The 13,087-nt window shown below is 44.4% G+C and overlaps 1 protein-coding gene across 1 annotated transcript in view; it reads right to left on the bottom strand.

Annotated features, from left to right (window-relative positions):
• PCNXL2 (pecanex-like 2 (Drosophila)) overlaps nt 1-13,087 on the bottom strand; it is a 345,612-nt gene that overhangs the window by 29,671 nt on the left and 302,854 nt on the right. Inside the window, exons 27-28 of the mRNA XM_011997321.1 lie at nt 7,847-8,080; nt 5,605-5,717 (exon numbers count right to left, since the gene is read on the bottom strand). Coding sequence (XP_011852711.1) covers nt 5,605-5,717; nt 7,847-8,080 — 347 coding nt within the window. The remainder of the gene's footprint in view (nt 1-5,604; nt 5,718-7,846; nt 8,081-13,087) is intronic.

The following is a 13,087-nucleotide window of genomic DNA, read 5'->3' on the forward strand; positions in this document are numbered from 1 at the left end:
ACCCAGGCTGGAGTGCAGTGGCGTGATCTTGGCTCACTGCAACCTCCACCTCCCAGGTTCAAGCAATTCTCCTGCCTCAGCCTCCCATGTAGCTGGGACTACAGGCGCCGGCCACCAGGCACAGCTATTGTTTGTATTTTTAGTAGAGACAGGGTTTCACCATGTTGGTCAGGCTGGTCTTGAACTCCCGACCTCAGGTGATCCACCCGCCTCAGTATCCCAAAGTCCTGGGATTACAGGCGTGAGCCACCACGCTCGGCTTCAACATCGTTTCTTGATAAAGCTTTAGCAAGCTAGGAAAAGAAAGAAACTCCCTGCCTTCATAACAGTGGTTTCACAGAAACCTAAACCAAACCCCATTTTAAAAATTAATTTTAATTTTAAGTTCCATGCTATATGTGCAGGATGTGCAGGTTTGTTACACAGGTAAATGTGTGCAATGGTGCCTAACCCCATTTTCAATGCTCAAATATTAGGCTCATTCCCATTAATGTCTGGATTAGGCCAAGGATGCTGTGGTAGGCAGAATAATGGCCCCCAAGGATGCCCATGTCCTAATCCCTGAAACCTGTGAGTAGGTTACCTTACAAGGCAAAAGGAATTCTGTAGATGTGATTAAATTGAGGATCTTAAAATGAAGAGAGTATCTGGGTGGGTCCAATGTAATCATAAGGATGTGAACGAGGAAGGCAGAACCCTGTGTTCAAGTCAGAGAGATTTCAGGATGCAACACTGCTGGCTTTGAAGATGAAAGGGGCCATAGGGATGTAAGCAGCCTCTAGAAAAGGAACGAATTTTCCCCTCAGAGCCTCCTTCTGGAGGGGATGGAAGCTCCACAGTCTTGAAGACACCATGACTGTAGTCTGCTGAAATCCATTTAGGACCCCTGACCTCTGAGACTGAAATATACTGAATGCATACTGCTTTAAGCCACCAAGTGTGTTGTAACTTGTTATAGCAGCAGTGCAGCATCAGATGCCAAACTGCAAAGTGGTGCTGGGGGCCTCAGCCAGTCCACTAAGAAAAAGAATGGAGTTATAAACCTTGAAAAGAAAAAGAGTCAAACTGTCACCATTTTTAGATGTTTTTCTTTCCACCAGAAAATCAGATAATTAATTGAAATATTATTACGTTAATAACAGAGTTCAGTAGAAGTGCTCAGAATGGGATAAATCTTAAAAAATAACTTCCTGGACACTAGAAGTAACCAATTGGAAAATGTGAGAGAAGAAATGGTTCTGTTCACAATCACAACAAAACTGTAGAATACTTAGAAATAACTTCATTAAGAAATTACAAATCTCCAAAAATGATAAAATTTTACCAAAGGAGTTTTAAAACTGAGCAATCAGAAAGATACACCACATTATTAAATAATGCTCATTTTGTTTTCTCAAATTAATCTGTATATTAAATAAATCTCCATCAAAATTCCAATGGAAATTCTAAAACTTTACCTTGAAGAGAAAATGAGCAAGACTAGCATGCCAACAGAAAACTATAAAAGACAAGAAGAAAGTAAAGACAGGAGGACTTGGCTTATCAGATGTCAGAACAATGTATCACTCCAGTAAACCAAACAGTATGGCATCATTGTAAGAACAGACAAATTGAGCACTTTAGCAGAAGCAAACCCAGAAGTACTCCATTTATGTACGGGGATGTAGTATCTAGCAAAAGTGGTACTTCAAGTCAGTGATAATTTTTACTAATTAATTAATGATGAGCTACCAAATATAAATGACCAATAAACATGAGGAAAGATTCTTATTCCTTACTGTTAATAGAAATGTAAGTTCAAATAAGAACAAGATATCATTTCTTACCCCTACTCACAGGTTTCAGGGATTAGGACATGGGCATCCTTGGAGGATTCTGCCTATCACAGCACAATCTGGACATGAATGGGAATGAGTCTAATATTTTAGCATTGAAAATGGGGTTTGGCACCATTGCACACATTTACCTAGAGAGTAGAAAAATCCAAAGCAATGGAATGCCCAGCATTAGTGAGCACATGGCAAAACACTATTGTTAAAAGTGCACGTTGGAATAGCTTTTTTGGAAAGCAAAGCAATTTGAGTGTATCTATGATATTATGATTTTACATATATATAATGATTTTATTTTAATATTAAATATATTAAATTTTTATTATTTGATTATTATTTATGATAATATGATTTGATAGATAGATAGGTTTTCATCCACAGTTCCAGGCTTATAACTCCCACAACTCTTGTTATAGTCCTTTGTTATAATGCGGGGGCACTTCCAGCCTTAGAAGCAGGCCTCATGAAACAGAATCTCTCTCTGTGATCTCCTGTTCTCCTTTCACCTGGCCAAGGCAAGACTCGAATCTGACAGTGGGTCATAAGACCCTCATTCCAGAAAGGGCCCTGTCCCATATTCTGAAGAAAAAAATGATGCACACAGAGGCCCAGAAGAATCTGAGCAGACCGGCCTTGCTGGGTTTAGGTAAAGCCCTTTGTGCCCAATCATATTTCTGCACAGCTGTCCAAGTTTCAGTCATGGACAACCAATGACGCTCCATAACAGGCCCAAAGGACACACAGTTCCAGGAGCTTCTAGAGAGTGAACACGTGCAGGTAGACAGGAAGGTGAAGAAGAATTCATCCACCTGCCTGGAGAGTGGCACACCCCAACTTCACAGGGATGGAAGCTCCTGTGCTCAAGACCCTTTCAGACCTGGCCCTATGCATCTCTTCATCTGGCTGTTTATTTGTATCCTTTAAAATATCCTTCATAATAAACCAGTAAATGTGTTTCCCTGGATTCTGTGAGCTGCTCTAGCAAACTAATTGACCCCAAAGTGGGAATTGTGGGACCCCTCACGTAGAAGCCAGTCGGTCAGAAGTTCGGGCGGCCCAGACTTGTGGGCCTCAACCTTCAACCTGTGGGATCTGACACCAGCTCTGGTCAGTGTCAGAAGTGAACTGAAGGGCACCCAGCTAGTGTGCAGAGCTGCTTGCTTGCAGGGAGAAATCCCATATATTTTGGGGCCACAGAAGTCTTCTGTGTTGATGATTGTCGTTGTTTTTGTGTGAGAAGAGAGGAAAAACATGGTTTGAGAGTTTTTCCCGAAACAGTATCTATAAAAATTACGCGTAAAATTTGTTTGAGCTCTGGAGACTATTTTTTTCAAGTCAAACTATTTATGGCACCCTAGCAGATTAAACAGAAATCCCAGCTGTTGGTTGAAGAGCAGTGGGGCTCTGCCAGGCTCCAACCTCCCCTCCCACTGCATCCTCCACCCCGAACCCCAGGCACATCCAACCAGGTCAGAACTTCATGACTACAGACCATGGGCTTAGGGTGGGATGTAAAAGAAGTTGTCTTTTGTAAGCAAAAAAAACTGAAAGGAAAGTGTCTTGGAGGATCTTTCTATGTGAAAGTGAACCAGTGAAGTGAACTCAGTGAAGTGAACCAGACCCAAATAACCAAGTGTTTCCCTAGAATACTAAGAGGATTCTCCCCAGAGTTACCTCATCACCATATCTGCAGCAAGTAGAGTTGACATCGAGTATGAGAAACTATCTGAAACAAAGGAAGTCCCATCAAAACAAAGTTTAAAAAAGCAGCTGGTAAGCATGGCGTTTAATTAAAGAAAAAGAAATAAAGCGGACCAAACAAGAACCGCCTGGATCAGGAATATCTGAACAAGTTACACAAAGAACAAGACTGAAAAAGCCTTTGAAAATGTCTTAGATATGAAATAATATTTGCAACTTGAAGTTTATAAGACATTTCAAATTGATCCAACAAAAGAGCTTTTTAAAATCATTTTCCCAGGTGCTACGAATATCTCAAGAGTCATTTTGTGATTTTAAGTGCAAGATCCTATGAAGCCCTTCTCAAACACTGTTCTCTGCTTACCATTTAATAAGGAACCTGATCTTGGGGGCTACATCATCATGTTTTATGAAGCCCACAGAGGAGTCGTCTGCTAGACCCGCAGCAATCATCAAGCTTAGTCCCAGACGGCCACAAAGAGAATGCCCTGAGTCCAGTGTGGGACTGAGTCAGGTAAGAGGACAGGGAGAGACTGGAGGCCAGCCAGCTCCTCCCCAGGAGATTGGCCTAAAATAGGCATTAACATGAGACTTTAAGGGTCAGACTTTTGGCATTTCTCACCTGTAACAAGGATCATGAAATTCTGAGACGTGGGAGATGAAAGAGTAGTTGATGTCAGAAATTCTAACTACGCCCTTACCTGTCCCTCTTGGTGACTCCAGGCTACTGCCTCCAGAGGGAAATGGAAAGCACTGCCAGCCACAACACTTGACCCTTTATCAACTCACAATTCTTACTTGATGATACCTCCCAACAACTTGCCACCAGTGTAGATTCACAGCTGCCCCTTTCAAGAAGGACATTCGGAAACACAGTCAACAAGTCTCCCTGGGCTTGGTTACCTGACAGCCCAGAACTGTGAAGGTTGCTAAACAAATAGACAGGTGGGTTTTGCCCTTAACAAGCTTATAATCCCACCTAACGACACAAAACTCACTCAAGTCAGTATCAAAAGAACCCCTTTTGCAGAGCACCATCAACAATATAATATAGACACAATGAAGCAAGTCCAAGTAGAAAACATCCCGGGGATGGGGCAGAGGCTACGTAGAGGCACCCTTTCTTCTCTAAGCTCCCTAGGTTTGTGTTCTCAAGCTTGGCTGCCCACTGACATCACCTGGGAGCTTTTGAAACTTGGAATTTGTGGTCCCACCCGCAGACGTGCTGATAGATTGATTAAATATCCTGGGAATCAGGATATTTAAAAGCCTGACAGGAGACTGTAATGCGCACGTGGGGTTGAGAACCACTCATCAAGGTGATTCCACCTTGTGGGCAGGCAGAGTTCAGCACCACGGCCCATAGTGCTGAAAAAGGGGACATCTGTGCAGTGGCTGCTGATTTGGGTGATTTGAAGCTGATTGATGAAATTTTAAGAGCAGTTTGGCATGAGTACTGTTTCTTTGGTGGACAACACCACCTGAGTGACACAGGGTGCCAGAGAGCCAGCAGAGTTTGATTTTGTTTTTGTTCTTTAAAAAGACAGACATGAGCTATTTGCCCACTGAGGGGAGAGACCCAACAGAGAAAGGGTTTGAAAAATAGAAGGAGCATCCAATTCAACAGCGCCCCAAGGAGACGGGGTGAAGCAGGGTCTGGACTAGAGCATACATGTGAGGATTTTCTTTTATGAAGACAATTAGCGGAAAGGGAACTAACACTGACTGAGCACCAACTCTGTTAGGTACCGGGCTAGGCACTTCATAGGCATGATTTCATTGAATCTTCCCAGCAAATCTGCAAGGACCTCTGTAACAAAGAAGGTCCTATACCCAGAATCCCTGGGTCTTGACTCTTCCATGTGAATGATATTTCCAAATCAAATACTCCAAAAGAGCAGTGATCAAAAAACTGTTCTTGCAGGCCCAACATAATTTATTATGAAAAGAACTATCTGAAAATAGTATAATAAGTCCAGCTTCAAAATAAAGAAAATGATTGACAAAATCTGTCAAACATGTAAAAGTGGGTGCCTGTACCTAAGAGATTCCAACTTCTTCCCACAGGTACCTGATGGCCATATTGTGAGCGGCCGTTCCTAGAGCTCTCCTTCCCAGGGTGCACAGGGCGAAGGACAGGGTCACCAAGGGAGAGTCCTCGTCACTGTCCAGGGTCTTTGAAGGCTGAAAGAGCAAGAAGTTAACTCAGCTTTCACACAGGTTCCAATATGTACCAACACAGACTCATAAATGTAGAGTGACAGTGGCTTTGTAAGTCAGCCACGTGGTCATCCAGTCCCCTCTAAGATGACCTCACAGACAGGGAACGCTCAGCTTCCTGAAGCAGTTTCTGCTGTGGTTGGACATGAAAAAATAAATAAATAAATAAAAGTGGAAAAGTTATTTTAGGACAGAAAAGGGCCTACAACATGGGCTGATGACCTGCTTTTCTGGGATTTGAAATATGGCACTTCAGGTCATAAAGATGGGCAGTGATTACAGTCAAATGGGTGCCCACCTTAACACTCTCCAATGCAAAGGAGAGGCATGGTCGAGCAGGGAAAGAAGAAGAACTTGGATCCAGTGTGAAGGAGAGTCCTCTGTTCTCTAACAAGGAGCCCTGTGGGTTGACTGCTTGACTGTAAGTCCACAATCAACAACCAAATTAAAGGCATCTTTCAGCTTGGGCATGGTGGCTCATACCTGCAATCCCAGCACTTTGGGAAGCCAAGATGGGAGGATCACTTGAGCCCAGGAGTTCAAGACCATCTTGGGCAACATAGCAAAACCCCATCTCCATAAAACATTCTTTAAATATTAGCCAGGTGGCCAGGTGCAGTGGCTCATGCCTGTAATCCCAGCACTTTGGGACGCCAAGGTGGGCAGATCACCTGAGGTCAGGAGTTCGAGACCAGCCTGGCCAACATAACCAAACCCTGCCTCTACTACAAATACAAAAATTAGCCGGGCATGGTGGTGTGCACCTGTAATCCCAGCTACCCAGGAGGCTGAGGCAGGAGAGTCGCTGGAACACGGTGGGGCAGAGGCTGCAGTGAGCCGAGATTGCGCCACTGTACTCTAGCCTGAGCAACAGAGCAAGACTCCGTCTCGAAAAATAAATACATAAAAATAATAAATTAGCCAGGCATGGTGGCATGTGCTTCTAGTCCAGCTACTAGGGAGGTTAACACAAGAGGATCACTTGATCCCAGGAGTCTGAGGCTGCAATAAGCTATGATCGTTCTGCTGCACTCCAACCTAGGGAGAGTGAGACTCTGTCTTTTAAAAAAAATTGTCCAAAGTCAGCTTAAAAAAGAAAAAAAGGGAGAGTGGGGAGATGCAGGGGAAATTTAAAGTCAATCTTTTGCAAGGAAAATAAAATAATTTCACGAACCATCTGAGGAATGGACAGAGCCATCATGGAGCTATAGCCGATAACATCAATCAATTCTTTGAATATCTCAACTGCTTAGAGGCCTGGCATGGGTTAAGATTATTATCACACCTTCTTCGTGGTTGGTCTGAAGAAAGCAGGTTCTACCTGCTTCTTCTCCCACCTGTTTTTAATCACCCATAAGAAATTCACAGAACTTGGCTAACGTTGTGGTTTGGTTTACTCTCTCTAGCACATGCCACATACTGCATCAGCTGCTGAGGAAGTTGTTTCTAACTTGTATCCCCATTTTCCAACAACAACCCGTGGACTCAGCTTTTCAAATCCTAAGAAGCAAAGTAAACCTGCTCCCTGCATTTGCTCCCTCCCCCTTCTCCTCCTCCCCTGTCCCCTTCTCCTCTTTTTGTAAACTGTCATAATTCTTGATTATATTTCTAAGAGGCAGGATTCACTTCCAGAAGTGTTCTCAGCACATAAGCAGTAACAGCACAGACACACAAAATAATGATGACAGAAGTTAAGTTGGACCATCTGATTGCTAAATAGAATTTTCATGTCCATGATTCAATACGTTCAGTAAATCCCCCCGATTTCAGCACAGATAGACTTGGTAGGGAAATCCCAAAATGTAATTTTAAACAAAGAAGCTTCAAATGTTTAAAAGTTGTAATAGAGGCTTAAAACTTCGCTGGCCCTGAGCACTGCATAAAGGGATCTATACCTTCAAGTGTTCTTCACTGGAGACATGCCATATTGATTCTATTTAATTTTGCTTACCTTCAATAAACATTATCCAAATAGTGCTTTTTTTCTATCCTCTATGTTAAAAGTCTACCATAGAATATAAGAAAGAACGGGCATTACACTGTTCTTTATTAAACTTACAGTCCATGCCTCAGTCCCCACCTCCCTGACCTACCTCTTGTGTTTTCCGTGCACAGTGTTGAATCCATTCTAGATAAACATTGCAGAAGCTAGCTCGTGTGATCCCCTGGAGACACGGGACGTAGTCATCATCAATGTTAATGTTGAACATTGCAAGGTCACGCTCAATGTAATGCCACTTGGCAAAGGGTTGCAGGGACTTCAGAAGTGACTCATTTTTGATCCAGGAGAGGAGTTTGGGAGACGTTACCATATAGTATATTATACTCTGCAGAGAAAAAGCAAGGTTTTGAGCCCTTACAGCTATTCTAAAGCCAGGAAGATTTTATTTATTAATTTAATCTTAGAAAGTAAATCAACCTCAGGAAAGTAAGAGACATGAAATCCCTACATGTGGTATCATTTGTATTTTCCGCTGGGTGTAATGCACAGAACTCATTTGAGACATTTCTAAAATGTCCTCTCTTAAGGGTTATCTTAGGGAAGAGGAAAGTGAGAAGAACGTAATGCTAACAGAATGTAACGGAACAGAATTTCTGTGATGAGGAAGAATGACAGTCAGCCCCATCCCTTCTGAGAGAAGCACGCAGAAGCACCGTTTGCTGGGGTTGCTGTAGGCTTCGGTGGGTCCTAGACTAGGCTGACTCAGCTTAGAGACTGGGATAGACCTTCCTCCAGAGCCTTAACAAAAGAGTATTTAATGAACTAAAACAACAGGGTTTTCAGTTTGTTTGTTTGTTTTTTGAGATAGCAGTGTCTCTCTGATGTCCAGGCTGAAGTGCAGTGGCACAGTCATGGCTCACTGAAGCCTTGAACTCCTGGGCTCAAGCGATCCTCCTGCCTCAGCCTCTAGAGTAACTAGGGCTACGGGTACAAGCCACCATGTCCGGCTAATATTTTAGTTTTTATTTTTGTAGAGACAGGGTCTTGTTGCCCAGTCTGGTCTTGAACCCCTGCCTCAGCCTCCCAAAGTGCGAGGATTACAGGTGTGATCCACTGTGCCCAGTCAAAACAACACAGTTCTTATGGAAAGTATTGACGATGTGAAATTGTTGTCACCTTCACACACTTAATCCTGAGCACTCAGACAGTGGACATCTGTGATATGTTCACAAGTAACCCATGTTTCCTTCTTAATCAGACACTGTACTTATGAGTCCCACTTGGGGAAAATGCCTCCCTTGGGCTTGATTATTCTGAGTAACAGCTTTGTGGAAAGCCATTTTGTAGTTTTTGAATAAATTCCTCCATCAAAAAGGCTAGCACCTGGCCTCAAGAAATAGAAATGGGACGGAGGAAATGAAAATCCAAGCCTGATAGGCTTGGATCAGGATGTGCTGCTGCGGAGTCCCTGCCAGCACGCACCGCCTCTGCCGCTCCATTATAACAGAAAAATGCAGGTGGTGCTTGGGGCTATTGAGGCTGAGGGGCACCCCTGGAACGAGGCTGCACATCTCATTGTGAAATCATGAGGGGCTGAAGGGCTCACAGTGTTTGATGCAAGGAGGCAGGGATGTGTGCTTCTGTTATAAACAAACGCTTAATTGATGCTCTTCTCTGTTTATAAAAACATATTCTTTTTAAATGAGAAAGCAGAAAACGAATATTGGGTGGATGGAAACAAAGTCTTCAGTGACTGACACCTGTAAGTAGAGTGGGCCGAGAAACCCTTTTCTAGGGGAGCCCCCACCCTGCCTCTCTGGCTCTTCCCTCCGTCTGGCTGGGAAATAAAACCCAGAGCTCAAGGCCTCAGGTTACTTGGGTATCTGGTTTCAAGGTTTTTTTTAGGACTTCAGCAGGTGGACAGTCTTTGATTTCCACTAAACAACTGCAAACACATGACTTAGGCTCTCTGCTGTGAGGACCAAGGACAGCCTGGACTTTGGGGAGGTTCATCTGTGGTTCATGGCTTATGCTCTTCCTTCTTTTGGGCACATCTTCTATTACACTCCACAGTCTACCTGTCCCAAAAATGAGGAAGTGGAAAAATGAAATCTGCAGATAATAACTAGAATTCAGTGGCGTGCCTGTTCTCCCATCCTCTGTAATACCCCGCGATAACCATCCCGGCCTCAGGGAGGCCTTCGACATAAGGAGGAAGGAAGAGAGGGAGTGATGGAGGAAGAGGTCAAGGAAGCTGAAGGCAGAGGTGGGAAAGAAAGACATGCTAATGATGTCCACGTTGCATGGCTGTGCTGAGGTTTAGAATGAGACAATGTATATGAGGAACTTAGCACATGGCCTGGCCCGTTGATATGTGTATAGGTGGAAAAACAGTCATGTCTTTGACATCTGTGACTTACCTACCCAGCAAGCAGGATGAGCGTGGGACTCAGAGGGGAGGCAGGCAGTGGCAGCAGTAGCAGTAGCCCAGGAGAGGTTGAGGCAGAGGGGCGAGGGAACGGGGATGGCATTAGGGGACAGGAGACCCGTTGTGTCTGTGGTGGTCACCAGAGTGCACATCTGATATTCACAAATAGAAACTTTGAATCTGGAGGGTTTTCTCTTGTCTCCTTGCTGGCTGGATCATTTAAAGACAGTTTAAGTCGTCGGCCCAAAGTTGCAAGCAAAAGAGAGTAACGATGCCCATGTCCACGAGCACCGCTTCTCAGCTGAGCGTTACAAAGGGAAGAAAGAAATTTGGTTTCTCTAAATATCTAGCTCTAGTGAACATCTGGTCTAGTTTTTCCCCAATATGGCCTAATCACATACCAGATAGGAATAACAAACAAAGACTGAAAGACAAAAGTGTATGTTTTCATTCATTGCTAGGGAGGAATTAACCCCACAATCGATGAAGTCAGAATAGTTAATGAGGACTTTGAATTCCAGAGGTTAACACTTCCTCCTCTCTGTCTGGCAAAACCCTGCAGTGCTGACTTCAGAACAGAACCCAGCTTGATGCTCAGCTTTCTAAATCACTGCACCGACACTTCTCACCAGGAGAAAACAGAACCACCCCAAATGCTTACAAGTCATACCCTATCTCCATTTAATTTAGGCAGAACTTCTGTCATGGAGACATAGTCAATGAACACTGTAAAATCTTTCAGAATCTGTCAGGAGGAAGTGGATACAACACTAAGTAAAACTGATAAGTTGGGGCACTGACAATGAATTGATGCGGTAAACCTAGACTGTGCTGAAGGCAGGGCCCCTCTGAATAAATTCATGATATCTGGCTCCTCCAGCAGGGATTCTCCTGGTTCCTCATTTTAATTGTAGATCGGCATATTCTTTCAGACAACTCATTCTAGGAAGGGGGGCCTGGCAGGCAAACCAACCCGTCGGGCTGTTCCCGCCTCATTCTGCAAGGCCAGTGATAAGCAGGTCTCCTTTCTAAAAGAACTGCCTGGAAACAATGGCAGCAGGAGAGCCAGGCCCACACAGAAAGCGGCAGATTCCTTGACTGCTAAGAGGGTTTTAAACACTAATAAATTGAAGAGAGATGGAGGAGGCACGAGGGAAAACCTCAAGTCGCCAGGAAGGAAATGATTTCAAATATATTCATAGAGGGTGGGGGAACTGACCCAGTTTATTAGGATATTTTTTAAAAATCCTTTTGTAGTAAAGGAATTATTTCAAATTTTTCTTCCTTTTAATTTGCCTTTCCAGTAAGAAAATAATAAAGGAATGAAATCAAACTCTTGAAACTTTAAGTAATTCAGAGCTACAAAGGCAACTTTGTTCACCCAGCAACCATACCAAAGAAGAAAATAATTTTTTTTAACCCCAAAATGCTGTTTCTTCTGTTCTAATAGGCCGTTAGCCCTCCTGAAATTTCCCTTAACTAGCTGCAGCGGGGAATGAGTGCGGGTTCCGAGCCACCCCTTGCTGAATGGCAGGAAAGCACTGAGTCCTGTATTTGGAGGCAACCTCGCAGGATAGGCCCGGCAGTACCAAAGTGAATTAAACATGAGGGCACCGTGAGGCCCCATCTGCCCAAAAATCTCAGCCCCATCCTGAGTGCTGACTTGGGAGTTAAGAAAATTCTTGTTTCTGTGGGGCACAATGATGTCTGTAGTAGCTCCAAAGCCTAGTTGTATATCAAATCACTTAGGAAACTTATCAAACAATATAAGTCCTTGTGTCCCAGGAGGTGGAGGTTGCAGTGAGCCGAGATCACGCCACTGCACTCCAGTCTGGGCAATAGAGTGAGGCTCCGTCTCAAAAAAAAAAAAAAGTCCTTGGGTCCCAGCCCAGGCCCATGACATTTGAATGTGTGGGTAGGACATGGGGATGTGTAATTATCCAGCTCACGAGGGAGGAGGGGAGTCTGTTCCAGGTTTGCCCTGGCTGTGGCTTGTGAGAGGCGCCATGATAGGTAGTATACCCGTGCACTGCCTGTCTCTCCTAGCCTACCTACAACTCCCATTTTGCCTTCACTCTCCTTTCTTAAAAAACAGAATGGAAGGCATTGTTTCCCCACAAGCCAGCTATTACCCAGCAGGTTCTGGGGGGCCCTCTTGAGCCCCCTTCCATTTGCACATGATCCTGGATTTATCCAATGGCAAACTGTCATCTTAGAAATCATCTAGGGGACTGGGAGGCACATTTCCAGCAGTTAGGAAAAAGAAAGGTGAGTATCAACTAGCCATCCAAGGAAAGAAGGCATCAAAAAGCTGGTCCAGTCATGGAACCCCCAAGGCCTCTGTAAAAACCAACAGGGTTAGTCCAGGGAGGATGGACCGAGACAGGGCATCTCACTCTCACTACTCCTCCCTTCTCTCCCACTCACGGTGATCTGCTGGCCCCATGGTGATGGGTCGGGCCTGTCCACATGTCTGGTTCATGGAAAGACAGGGATGTGGCTCAATATTGAACCCCGTTCCCACCACCTGTGCCTGTAGCAAGCCACCAGACCCTTGCCTGAATTAGGATCTCTTCTGTCCAGACTGTATGGCCCAGACTCCAAATCTATGTTCCCTGGAACCTTTGTTCATTTAGTACAAAAAAACAAATTGGGCCATGCAATATATAGGTCATCAAACAGAGCTCTGAGGACCCAAAGAGGACTCAAGTGTGGCTTCTCTGTTTAGGGAATTACCATAAAGTGAAGCAGAAAAGGTTTGCAGAGGAAGGGGAGGTGAATGTCGGCCATGGCCCTGAAGGGCAGGAAAGCACTGGGCAGCCAGCTGGTGAGGAAGAGCTGTTGGAACTGAGGTTGGAGGAGAAGGTGCGGGCATGTGGGAGGGAGAGGAGGGTCCCTACAGGAGGAGTGAACAGTGTGCAAGCGTGTGGGGCAGGGAGCACAGGTAGTGTGTGCACAGTGTGT

This window comes from Mandrillus leucophaeus, unplaced genomic scaffold, assembly GCF_000951045.1.
Source record: "Mandrillus leucophaeus isolate KB7577 unplaced genomic scaffold, Mleu.le_1.0 Scaffold537, whole genome shotgun sequence".
Lineage (NCBI taxonomy): Eukaryota > Metazoa > Chordata > Mammalia > Primates > Cercopithecidae > Mandrillus > Mandrillus leucophaeus.